Source organism: Amaranthus tricolor, chromosome 12 (assembly GCF_026212465.1).
Source record: "Amaranthus tricolor cultivar Red isolate AtriRed21 chromosome 12, ASM2621246v1, whole genome shotgun sequence".
Taxonomy (NCBI): domain Eukaryota; kingdom Viridiplantae; phylum Streptophyta; class Magnoliopsida; order Caryophyllales; family Amaranthaceae; genus Amaranthus; species Amaranthus tricolor.
Window position 1 is genome coordinate 5,365,928 of NC_080058.1, and position 13,499 is coordinate 5,379,426.

Here is a 13,499-nt window from a genome sequence, read left to right on the forward strand (position 1 = left end):
TTTTGAACTTTATAATGCCATTAATTTGAATGAAAATAAAATTGTTACAACATTTAAGGGCGTTGATAAATTAATCGGTTAATTAAACGTTAAGATGGTGAATTAAACATTTGAGAGCAAAAACTAGATGCTATAATGTAGAAAAATCTTACAAAATAATGAATTATACTGAAATTAACAAGAATTTAACGGAAAATACAACGGCAGTTAGATTGTGTATAAACTGGATGTTACAATGTGAAAAAATCTTACAAAAGTACTACCACTAACGTTTCATGAAAATTAAATGTTACCATGTGAAATTTCTCAAATTTTAACCTATCATGTCGATCCAGTGGATCTTTTATAGGAACCAATATGGTTTGAACATTTTGAAAATTGTCTAGTCATTTTATAAAGTTAAAATTTTATTTCCAAAAAGAATTTTGTTTTGTCTAATTTATTAAAACACATTGAAAATATATGGTTTAATGATTAAGAATTTAATTTTTATTTAAGAGGTTGACAGTTTAATTTAAATATATGAGAGTTTTTTTAAGTTAAATGGTGTTATTTTAAAAAGACAGAATGAATATTCTAATATTCATGATTTCATACTTTACACTAGCATTCCTATCAATTTTGACTATTAACTTTGATAACTTGGCCAGCTTTTCCTTCCATTGAAGTTGTCTGGCTATCATTCACTTTACTTTTTCTTTTATATTTTTTTTGTTTCTAATAGTTTTTTCTTTAAAGGATTTATCGAGAGAAAAAAACTAAATAAAATAGATATATAATTGAACCCAAAATCTTAATGATTATGTGTATTGTAATGCTTCAGGAGACTATTTCTCTGTGGAACCATTCTAGCTGATATTCGCTAATTGAACCCAACTTTTTGAAGCGTCGTCTTTGGTGAGTAGTAGTAGTCCCTTAAAGGGTCTAATCAGACTACATTCTTGAAAATAAATTTTTTACTAAAGCTCTTTTGCAATTGAAAATTGTTGAGACTGCTTATGTTGATATTATGATATGGTCAATGGATCGGGCTTGCGAGCTGGTCATTGACGGAGTTGAGGGACATTGTTCCCTACTCCCTGTTTTTGAGGCGAATTGTCATTCAAATATTGACTAGCTTCACCCGAGAGCGACATAGCCTTAGAGCTATGGGGCACCTCTCAAACTAGACTCACTGTGCGCACATAGATCTAGGAAATTGATGTTGCTTTTAAGCCTATGATTTGAATTACTGTGTTTTGTTGTTTTGGATTGTTACTTCTCATTCAGTTTAATATGACCCTCTATTGTTTTCAATTTTTAGTTTGTTTACAGATCGGAACCGGTTGGGAAAGATGAGTTAGCGGAGTTGATTAGAGTTCCAAGGATGTTATATTAAGCTGAGCACGTTAATATTTTGTAGTTTTGTAATGGACTTTGGTAATTGTATATTAGTCTAGACTGTATTGGTTATGTTGGACTTTTATAGAGACTTTTATGATTACTTTATGAGAAAATTTGAAACCATTAAGCGAAAAATTAAAAAAAATGAACCAAATAATCTAAGTTTTAAAAATATTCCAAAAGTAAGCGTGAAATCCTAAATTGAGGTTTGGAGCTGTTCGCAGTTACTAACTGCGAACAGCCAAATAGGACAAAATAGATGTTCGCAGTTAACTGCGAACAACTGCTTTGTCCTGTTTGGCTGTTCTTTTTTTTCCTTAATTTTTGAGTTATTTGTTGTATTTGCAATAGAGACATTAGAATAAGTAATTACAAGTCAATGTATGTTTCAGGCGGCATGATTCATCGCCAAAACTCCGATCATTCGTAAGTGAAAGCTTGGAGGCTATGATAAAGTAATTAATCATATATATGTAACAAAATATATACAAATGTTTGAAATGGGTGTAGTAAGAGGCGTTTGGGTGTCGCTCTGGCAGTGGAGGGGACTGGTATTGTGATGGTTGTGATGGCCCAGCTTGCGAGGTCCCTGCAACGTCAACAGGGTATGAATGGTCCATCTCCTCCAAATAATAGTCACAAGCAGGAGATGAGACGTGCGTATGGGTGGTAGTCGGTGAGGACTCTACGGCGACTTCCAGTATGAAGTGTTGGAACTGCGAGCCTACGAGCATGCCATGCACAATCTCCTTCACTGGCTCCTCGTGCCTGTACTGCATCACTGCTGCCGCACCTTGTGCCTGTAATTAATATTTAGTTAATGTAACATTATATTATTTAATCGGAAACTTAATCATATAAATGCAAATGAAGATTTAAAAATTGGGTCATCGTAGGCGCAGCAGGTGCGTAATGTGCTGTTGCGAAGATGGCACGTGGTGTCATCCATCGGCGCATGATGGAAAGGAACCACGACATATAGTCTGGTGTATTAGGTGCGCCATGAACATCGATCGACGCACCTTGTGCCAGCAACTCCAGTCTACCATCCCAACGAGCGATGTGACGCCAGTTGATGTCCATCCAGTTTGCCGCACCCTGATTTTTGCGCGAAATCTGATGCAGCTGGGGTTCAGAGTCACAAGGCGGTGGAATGCCCTGTACCAACCCATATTGGCGCAGTATGCGCTTTAGTAGATGTACTTCGACAATGTCGAAGCATAAGAGTGGCACAGAAGCCCTCCACGCACCTTAATGAATCCCCGAGTGTTCGGGCACAGCTGCGTAGGCTTCCGCAGGATATGGGTCCCACAAAAATTAAAATATATGTTATGAAAATGTAAGTGATAAGTTAATTAAATTGTACTAATGTTAATGAGTACTGAAATATTTACCTGGTTGGGTCGTAGCAGGTCTAACTGATCTCGGTAGAATCCGAGACCAGTGTCGGTGTGCTTGTGTGTTCGGCGTGCAAAATTCCACCTTGAACCATACACAACATCTGGGGGGGGGCTATGGTGGAGGAGCAGTATCACCACGACCAACGGTTCTGTAAGGTTGGCCGATAAGAATATGCTCCCACGCCCACAGCTGAATATTGGAAATGTAATTAGTATGTAATTCAACTACACCGGATTAGAGTTAAATGTTAATTTTATCATCTGTAATATGACTATTGGCCCCGCAATCTCCTTGACGTTCTTTTGGGCAGCACCACATAGCTACCTATACCGGTATCCAAGGGTTGCGGAGCCCCAGCTATACTCGGAGATGCGCTCCCACGGGTCGACAAGTAAAGTTAAGTAAAGGAGCTTTATTTGGTTGTTTGTTTTATCGGCAAACAACATAGCTCCTATCAAGTATAAGAGGTACGCCTTGGCGTACCTCGAAATGGTGCCTTCATCAGCATCTTCGGGAAGATGCGAGAAGGTCTGAACTAACCACGTGCAGCACAAACCGCTCCCCCTGATCACTTCCAGTGGAGGGTGCTCTCCCAATATGCGATGCACCATAGTTGCTAAAATACCAGCGTGTCTATCAGAAATAACGCATAAACCCATCCTCTGTATGACATGCTTACGAATACAAGCCATAAACCACGATCATGCACTTATATTCTCCTTCTCTACCAAGGCAAAGGCCAATGGAAAGATTTCCTTATCACCATCTTGGGCAATGGCAGTCAATAAGGTATGACGATATTTACCATACAAGTGTGTGCCGTCAATGGCGATAAGAGGTTTACAATAATTGAAGCTTTCAATGCAAAGTTTAAAGGCCCAAATGACACGTTGGAAGGTCCTAATATTAGGTCTCACATATACACCCGTGTCATTGTCCTCCTTAAAATACCTCTCAAGTACTAACTCCGGGTTGGAATGTTGCAAAACTTCTAAAAGCGTGGAAGGAGTGAGTAAGAACCTTCCTAGGTCCCGTAAATGGACAACAAGGCTTGTTGTTTTGCACACCACGCTCGTTTATAATTCACATCCACACCAAAACAATCTTTAACCATCTGCCGTACGACAGATACCTTAATGGATGAGTCTTTAGCAACACAATTTCTAATGACATTGTTAATGACAGAAGATGTAAGGTGAATGTGTCCAGCCGAAACAGTGTCACTACCCAATACACAAGAACTATGCTTACCCTTATAGGTAACAATAAGCCATGAAGATAAATAAGAATCAAACGTAGCCCTAAGCCTCCATGAACAACCCAGCTTGCACTTCAAGGTAAGAACAGTTTGGTTCGAGGTCTCTGTTCTGTACTCCACATTTCTGCGAATATGATTCACTCTGATAACTTCCAACAACGATTCTTTGCTATCAAATATCATACCCTTCTCAAACTCTCCGTCTTCGATGTATGTGGTATCACAAGCCCAAGTCCTCCATGAGTTTTCCTCCTCATACTCGTCTAAAGGTGGACAGAGGGTATAAGGTGTAAGAGGAATGATTATAGGAATGTTGCTTAGGGTCATGTCATTTGTTAGCGCATCCACATCGTCCTTAGAAGGATCGTCAATGAGCTCATTACTCTCATTTCCATCATCCCAAGGTCCCATCTCAGCAGTTTCTCCTAAGTTAACCATTAAATGAATTGGAACTTGATTCGTAGGGGGTTGAGAAAAAGTACAAAATGCGGAAAAAACGACGGGATTTACAGTTTCCTGAGTTAATATAGGCATAGGGGTAGGACCGTAGGAGTATGATTAGAAACAACTACATTCCCTAATGGTACTTCTTCTACGTATAACTCCAAAGAGGGAATTTGAGTGGACTTTGAATGCTCCCACATAGCATCTATAGCCTCATCATCCTCAACAGGAAAGTCAAGCAATTCTCTACTGATGTCATATTTAAAGATTATATTTACAGTACTTCTAGTAGGGTCTAATCCAATCTTAGAACATATAAAACGTTTAAAGTGGTTCAAATCCATGTTTGAATTGCAAGCAAACAACTTACGTCTTCCCCCAACTTAATGAACTTTGCCACTACTTTTTCGAATACAACCATTCCAAAAACATACTATAGTCAAGCGAAATGATGCAATTTTCTACATTAATACAAGGAAAATCAACATCATCATCAACTTCATGCCCATACAAGTACATTATAATCTTTTTTGGTCTAAAAATTATTAAAATCCATAATGTAACTAAGTTCATACATATAAAATCGAAATAATAAATCAATTCATAAGTTCATAAATAATATTTCTAATACCAACATCAACATCAACATTTCTAATAATATTATCAACATTGAATTCAACTAATTCAACAACATTACTTCAAAAAACAACATAAAGCTATAAAAACAATCAAAAATTACCTTCAATACTTATGGATGATTAAGAATAGTCTTGATTTAACAACTAGTGACTTACATTTGAAAAATTAAGCAAATTTGATTATAACCCTAAAAAACTATATATACACCAAAAAAACACAAACAAGTTTACCTTTGAGCAAGCTAGAGTATCCCACACTAATTTTGAAGTGCCAAATTGAAAGAGGAATGCAAGAATTGATGGATTGAATCAATGGTTTTAGAGGGAGAATGTCGAGTGTGAAGGTAGGGTTTTGAGAAATGGGGAAAAATGGAAAAAAAAGAAACTAATGCGTGTTTTTGTGAAGCAGGTCTGTTCGCGGTTACTAACTGCGAACAGCTAAACAGGACAAAGTAGCTGTTCGCAGTTAGTAACTGCGAACAACTATTTTGTCCTATTTGGCCGTTCGCAGTTACTAACTGCAAACAGCTTCAAACCACAGGTTTGAGATTTTCACGCTTACTTTTGGAATATTTTTGAAACTAAGATTATTTTGTTTATTTTTTTTTTTTATTTTTCCACTTATTGATTTCAAATTTTCACTTTATGAATTATATAGATGTTTGGATTGAGAATTAGCTGATTGAGTTATGATTTAGAACTAAAGACTCATTTGCCCAAGTTTTGGGATTGAGATTTGAGGTTCTTGGGAAGTCAACCCCATGATGACGATGTTTACTCAATCAACGTTAAGCCGGATTGTTACAAGTATGATATTATCAATTTTTAAATTGTATAAAATTGGAGTATTAAATTGCGAATTGATTGCATAACATCACATTAAAAAAAATTTATATAATGAGAGAGTGACATAGTTGAGAAGTATGAAGGTCCATAAACTACCTTATTAATTACACAAATTCTTACTTGAGACTGTCTTTATAAAAGACGCGTTTTAAATGAACCGGCCTATTATTAATAAAAAAATAACTACCAGAATAACGCGCACTGTGTAATCTTATTTGAAGTTGGTGTTATAACCTATTGAAGTTGGTCTTATAACCTATTAGAGTTGGTATTATAGCCTATTAAAGTTGGCATCTCCAAATAGGTTATAATACACCAACTCCAAATAGCAATTTTAATAGGTTATAATACCAATTTCAATAAGTTATAACTTCAACTTTAATAGATTATAACACCAATTCCATTATGGTCAAATACGCCCATTAGTTTTTAGAATTTTTTTTTTAATTGTCGGGCCTATGCCTGGAGAATGGTCTCTTAGAAAGACGGTCTTTTAGGACGAGAGGCGCTGAGACTCGTAGATCATAGTTCATAGATGCCCGACCTTTCCAACACTCAAAAGGCGACAGTTCGACACTGTCGTTCTTGAATCCAATATTTCCGCCGACCTTCCTCCATCAACGCCCTCTTTTTGCCTTCAACAGCCTCGGGCGGTGATTTCATCTTCCATTCTCTTTCATTTCAATCATTATTACTTTGGAAATACTTGTTAACGAAGTTTGTGTGTTTCAATTTCAGAGAATGCAAGGAATTGAACCTAATGATTTGGCCCGTTTTCAATCCATCATGCAAACAATTGAACATGCTTGCAGTTTGATTCAGGTTTTTGCTTACAATTTCCCCTTTTCTCATTCCTCATTCCTTGTTATTGATGATCATGAGAAATTGACATTAGTTCATTTTTTAATATGTTAATGGATGAATTACTCAATATATTATATGCTAAATCCACTTTTTAATTCTTTTTTATATGGAGTTTTCTTTATAGAAATTGGGATTTGGAGGTGAAATTTGAAAAAAAACAATATTATAGAGTAAACTATATACTCTATTAAAACGAGCATAATGAAAGGTATATATTTCAATTTAAAAAAACACAATTAGTATATAGAGTGATAATAAGAAAGACTACAACTTTGTGATAAACTGAATGATATACTTTCCTCTGTTTCTAATGGATGATTATATTTCTTTGTATATCTATAAAAAATTGGTGGTTGTTGATTTAAAACATGGAAGTGTAAAAAATTTCATGGAAAGGTACCTACAACGGTACTGTGCACACAAGGTTTTGGGGAGGGGAGAGGGGAAAAAGTTGTGTAATGCATGAGGTAAGGATCGAACCAAGACACTCTAGTGTCAATTGTGATTTAATTACCAATTGAGCTGGCCCATGATCCTCTAAAACATGGGAGTACAATCTAACAAAACTTATTGTAAACAAAAAAGAATCTCAATTCTTACAGATAAAAATACCAAGTGTAGTCTCTCTCTCACAAAAGTCTTTTGAAGTGGACAATAAAAAAATGAAGGGGATATATGTGTTCTAAAGGGTAATAATTAACATAAAATAAAATAATTCTTGATGAAAACTATTTTTTTCTAACAATGAAGCCAATTCATTTGATTTTATATATGAGTAATATACAATTTTTTTTTCTTAGAACTATAATTTGCCTAAAAAATAAAATAAAATATAATTTAACAATAACCCACATTGAAAGTACTGGGTAAGCCTTCAATAGGCATCAAACGTAAAACCCATTATAACACGTATAGCACATAATTTAGGCCATTACCCTTAAGACACATATGCTTTTGTGACACTATTTTCGCTTATTCAACTTACAAAAAAATGAGGCCCCATTATTGAAAGATCAAGCTTGGGGCCTTATGCGGGCTTGGTGTTATATGATTTTCTTTGGATTATTGTGAAAGTGACATGTGTGATTTTTCATGGACTCCTCTGGATGATTCGTTTGACCATAGTATAATTTCTAGTTCTCAATTCTGCATTTGCACAGTAGTTTTTTAGCAAATTATGCGCTCAATAATGTGATTAATGTTTTGTAAGTGCTTTTGTACGATTGGATTGTGGATCTGCATGCGTCATATGTTGAATATTTTTATTGCCTTATCTTCTAGTTGCTTGATTCTACAAAATGTGATTATGATTGCTTGCCTCTCTCAGATGCATGCAAATCCTGTTGATTCGGAGACTAGTATTTTGTCACTCAGTCAGTCGCCTCAGCCATATCAGGCGTGCAAATATATTCTTGGTGAGCATAATAGTTTTTGACTTATATCTATGTGTTTTTTCCTTGTGGACAGCTCAATAGAAAGAAGTCAGCATTCATGAATCATGAGATTGCATTGCTACCTAATTGAAACACATAAGTTTCATTCTCATCATAAGAACATATGCTAAATTGCGAGTTGCATTAATCATATAAAAATGTTTATTTAGAATAGGAAGGATTTTTATCTCCGTATTTTAGGTTATTTATTTATTTATTTATTTTTTAATTTTTACCATGGGCCCTTGTCCATTGCACATTTGCACATATGGTTTCCTCTCAGAGTTCGATGAACTTTCTTCCCTTATCATCCTTCATTCCTTCTTTGCCATATCATTAGCATGCTGTACCAATTACCAGGTAGTAGTTGGTCACTACAGCCTATTCAATTTGAAAAGAGGTTGTTTCAGTTACATCTTTGATGCAATACTTACATTGCTAAAGAATAAATGATAGTTTCAATAAGACAACTTGTTATGTTCCTGCTAGACAAATTCATAAAATGCTATTAGAAATGCTTTCAACTTTGGATGGGTAACTTCTTTGTCTGTTGACTTTTGGCAAGTGCATCTTGTGTTTCATTGACTTCGTTACTTGGGAAATTATAATACTACACTGTTGAATCAAATCTGAATTTAAAGTATTCTTCTGGGACGTGCCATTTGGTGTTGAAGCTATTGACTTAGAACTCTTGTTGTAAGTATATAGTTGGCGGTAAAGAGTTTCAAGAAATGAGGTAGCATGCTATATTTTGTTAATATAGATAAGACTTACGAGTGTTTTCTATTTGGCTCTCCTACACTAATTCCCAGTTGCTTTACATTTTTGTAGATGGAACGTAGTCTTGGTCTCTTAGATACACTTTTTATGGTCAATAATAGTCCTAGAACCTTGTAAAGGAAACTCATTAGGGTGGGTGGGTGGGGGGGATGTAGATATAAGTCAGATTTTAAGAGAGTTTGTGCTAATGTAAGTTTTTTTTTTTGCAACTGAAAGAAAAGAGGTTTCACGCATAGAGTATAAATGCAGTAACGGTTGCGATTGCGGTAATGAAACGGTGATGCAGTAACGGGAGTGATGCGTTTATCGTAACGCCTAAATATCAATTGCAACCAAAATATATCCATTGATACGACCCAAAACATGGTTTTTTTTATTACATATTTACAATGCGGAAAATTTCAGTTTGTTGTTTTTAAAAACCTTTATAACGTGACTGACGCGATGCGATGCGATGAGGCCTTGTTTTTACACTATGGTTTCACGGGTTCTATATGCATTTATATTGAGGTTCCTAGAGACTGTGGTTCCTAGAGAGTGATTATATTCGTGATTGGGTATGTAATTACCCATTGGGGTTGTATGGTGGTGGAATGGGTTTTTGTGTCAGGTTTGTGTGCTGGTGTGGTCAAATGGTGGCCAAGGCCAGTCAATAGAGGTTGTGGGGAAGTGGAGTATGGGGTTTTGTGAAACCATTATTGGAAGGAGCAAATCATGTTAGAGGACTTTGGAAAAGTGTTGTAAACCGAGAGTGCTAGAAAGGGAGATCCAAAAGCTGTCAACTAAACTCATTTAAGGGAAACAATCCTTTTCTCTTTTGCTTAATTCCCTCATAACAAATGGCCCCTAAATATTCTTAATGATTTTCTATGGTTAGTTATTAGAACCCCGATTATATTCTACGATTCTACAATCTTATGATCTAAAAATAGGCGACCGATCCGGATCGTAGGTAAGATTTTAATGTGGTAGAATCGTGCGATCCTACTTAGCTCAAGAATTTAGGTGGTAAGATCACAACACGATTCTACGATCCTACAATCCGATCCTACATGGGTAGTTTCAATTGTAAAATATTTTCATATAATACAGACTTCACTTACGTGTAAACATATATTTAAAATAATTATATCAATACCTTTATAAAATTCAAGTTTTTCTTCATTCGTAGTTTAAAAATGATTATTTAAAGTTTTTTTTTTTCAGAACTTAATAGATGAAGTCAAATAAGTTTTTACTTACACCTTAAAACTTAAAAAGAGAACAAATATAATTGATGATCAGTAATTAAAAGAACATAAATGTATATTTGTTGGATCACACGATCCTACGATCCGATTCTACCGATTTCGATCCTACCCCGTCCATGATCCTAGGTAGAATCCCTATCCTAATAACCTTATAATATTACCCCTTTGGATTTGGTAGTCTCCCTCACTTATAAACTCTTCTCTTATCAAGTTTATGCCAGAAACCTTGTAACAAAAAGCCCCAAATTATTTTTAATGACGTATTATGGTGAGATACATCTTGGATCTTGCAGTTTCCTGCAGATTCACTAACTCTTCTCTATTCAAATTTATGCCAAATTTGCTTGATTTGGATGTGTTATTGCTGTTCTGGTAAACAAAATTAAAGAATATGAAACAGCCTTCAGTGTGGATGCAGCAAAAGTTATGAATTTAAGCTGTCATTCTATCAGTTACTCAATTTATTTTTTTGTTGAAAATTTCCATTTTTCCATTTCAGAGAATTCTCGAATGGCAAATGCAAAGTTTCAGGCTGCTGCTGCTATTCGAGACGCATCACTTAGAGAATGGGGAATCCTCACATCTGTGGACAAGAGAAGCTTGATCAGGTGGTTTTTTCTTCTTCTAAATTTGCAATTTGATGAATCTGGCTGGTTAGGCTACTAAAGTTTTTTAAAAATATCAATGATTTTATTGTGCTTTGTAAAGATTATGCCTTAAACACAAGACTCCACGTAAATATTACTAAAAGCTTTGAAAGATTGCCATGTTTGAGCTGTCTGATGACTTAAATTATATGTTGTAGCTAGGGCAGTGTTGTTCATTCCTCTCGCATGTGAATCCCAACTCAATTTGTGTGTCCCCAATGCAGTTTGCAAGCAGCCAAGTTTCTTTATTTCGTGATTTAAAATGCTCAAATTAGTTGGGGTTAGTGACAGACTCGACAGGTTTTGAAAACTTTAGGAATAAAAATGTAGTTGGGGGCAATTCTACCCATATATTTTAAGGTGCTGATCTCTTCCAGCCACCTTGGCTAGTAAAGAAGCTGGATGTTATGGCTGACAGGCTGTTAATCCATTTTACCTACTCTGTGCCCCTTATTACTGCTCTTTTTTTAATTAAAAAAAGTTGATTCTTGTGCATATTATATCTAAAAACCAATACACCTAATGTTTCCGAATAAGTGATAATATCTATTTATTTCTAAGAATGAAGATGTATTACTGCCTGTAATGTTTAATTTTTAACCCTGGTTTTAAAAATTTATGACTTACTTTAGGACTCTACTAGTTTGAGCAGTAATTATCGAAAAAGACACTTAATGAACCAAGTAATATAGTAGGACGAAGTATGATTCTAAAAAATTGTACCAATACCCCCAAACAAATTGGAAATCAGCCTACCAGCAAATCACGAATCGTAACTTGTCTCCGTACCAAAGGGAATCCCTAATTGAGTAACACTGGTTTAAACAATTCGTTTTGTGTCAATGTGGATGTGTAACTCTTGAGTTTAAACAATCTATCAATCAGCTTTGTTGCATCATAAACATATGTTTTGACTATTCAATCAGCATGCTCTCTGATTGGAACAATAGACCCAAGCGGATATGTAGTTTTTGGATTTGTTGATTGTAGTTCACTGAATGACGAACAATTGCATAACTTATTAACTTTAATTGAATCTTCTTCAAATTAGAGAGTGTTCTTTGCTCACTTGCTTATTCATTCCCCGTCCAGTTATTGTTTGTGCTTTGTCATGCAACATGCGAGTTCACCAGAGGGTTATGTTCAGGCAAAGGTTTCTTCTGTAGCTGCTCAATTACTAAAAAGAGGCTGGTAAGCTCTAAGATTTTGTGATCTTCGATTGTGTGAAATTTAGTTTTTCTTGTCACGCACACTCTGATACAATTGGACATGATGTGCATGCATCCTTCCTGTTTCATCATTGTTGCAGAATAATGTGTCACTCCTCAATTCATGTGTGCTAACCAGTAACCAGTCAAAACTTCTTTTTTAATCCATTTCACCGCCTTTTCTTGATACGCGTGTTTTTTAAAGTCTGTTGATTTAAATCAGATAGCAATGGGTTTGTTGACTAGTAAGTGCTAAAACTTAAAAGGTAAAAACGTGAACTTGTTTGGGTAATGAGGAAGTGGTACGAAGTGTGATTCATTTGGCGCATTTGCGAGATACAGATAAGCAATTCATCTATGCCAAAAACCTTAAAAACAAAAGACTTCATTGTTCATTCCCTCAAGCTCTATCACACTTGTTTCTGTTTGCAAAAGCAATAAGATTTGAAATGGAGTTTAGATTATCATGTTACTCCATTTGCTCATTTCCCTCTCAAATTCCGAATGTGTTTTGACTTGCCTAATTGTGTTTTTACTTTTTAAATTGTCATATTGTGCAAGCTGTAGCAACCCAATTGACATACCAACTTTTAGATGTTCCTTTCTAGTTGTTGGTTGGATTGGAAAAATAGTGTGGGGATGCACATACGCACCAACACTTCATGACCCAAATGCTGTTAAATGGCTTCCATAGTTGGATCTAGGGTTTAGGTCCATAGTTGCATCTAGGGTTTAGGGGTTAGACGTACATAACCTTACTTTTGTAAAAACAAAGAGGTTGTTCCCGATTGACCTTTCATAATATACATTAAATTCAACTTCATATAATAAGAACTAAGAAGTGCATTTTAAACCAATGAATCATATATCATAGTCCACTTTAATATGAAACCAATGAACAAACTGGTGGCTAAATTGAGAAGGTATCCGTGCCTAATGATGTAAAATTTATTGGACCATCTCATTAGTGGTCTTCTTCAGCAAAAATGGGGCTTGATGAATTGTTTTTGTGGTTTTTCTTACTTGTGTGGCTAAGTTCAATGGGGAAGTAGTGGATGTGGGAAAGTGAAAACATACGTGGATTCTTGACTGAGTTGAACACTTTTTTTCGAGTTTGCGTATGTAATTCACGTGGGATTAACATTCTTTATGCATTTAGTTGCTTCAACCTTTTTCATTCTTCACTTCTCAACAAAGAGACTATTAAAAATTTTAAGCGGTTATTTTGCTCATGACTAGGGACTAGGGAGAGGAAATGATCAAGAAAGTTATTTTCTTCATGACTAGGGACTAGGGAATAGGGAGAGGAAATGATCAAGAAAGAGGAAGGAAAGGAAAGAAGTGCTC

General features: G+C 35.5%; 1 protein-coding gene across 7 annotated transcripts in view; it reads left to right on the top strand.

The window, feature by feature from the left end:
• Positions 1 to 6,492: 6,492 nt before the first annotated feature.
• Positions 6,493 to 13,499, top strand: part of LOC130828285 (uncharacterized) — a 41,346-nt gene continuing 34,339 nt past the window's right edge. For all 7 annotated transcript variants that reach the window (XR_009047355.1, XR_009047357.1, XR_009047356.1 and 4 more), the window contains exons 1-5: positions 6,493 to 6,623; positions 6,709 to 6,792; positions 8,162 to 8,249; positions 10,797 to 10,905; positions 12,037 to 12,135. Coding sequence is in view for 2 of the 7 variants with exons in the window: in XM_057694176.1 (XP_057550159.1) it covers positions 6,712 to 6,792; positions 8,162 to 8,249; positions 10,797 to 10,905; positions 12,037 to 12,135 (377 nt within the window). In the remaining 5 variants the exon portion in view is untranslated. The remainder of the gene's footprint in view (positions 6,624 to 6,708; positions 6,793 to 8,161; positions 8,250 to 10,796; positions 10,906 to 12,036; positions 12,136 to 13,499) is intronic.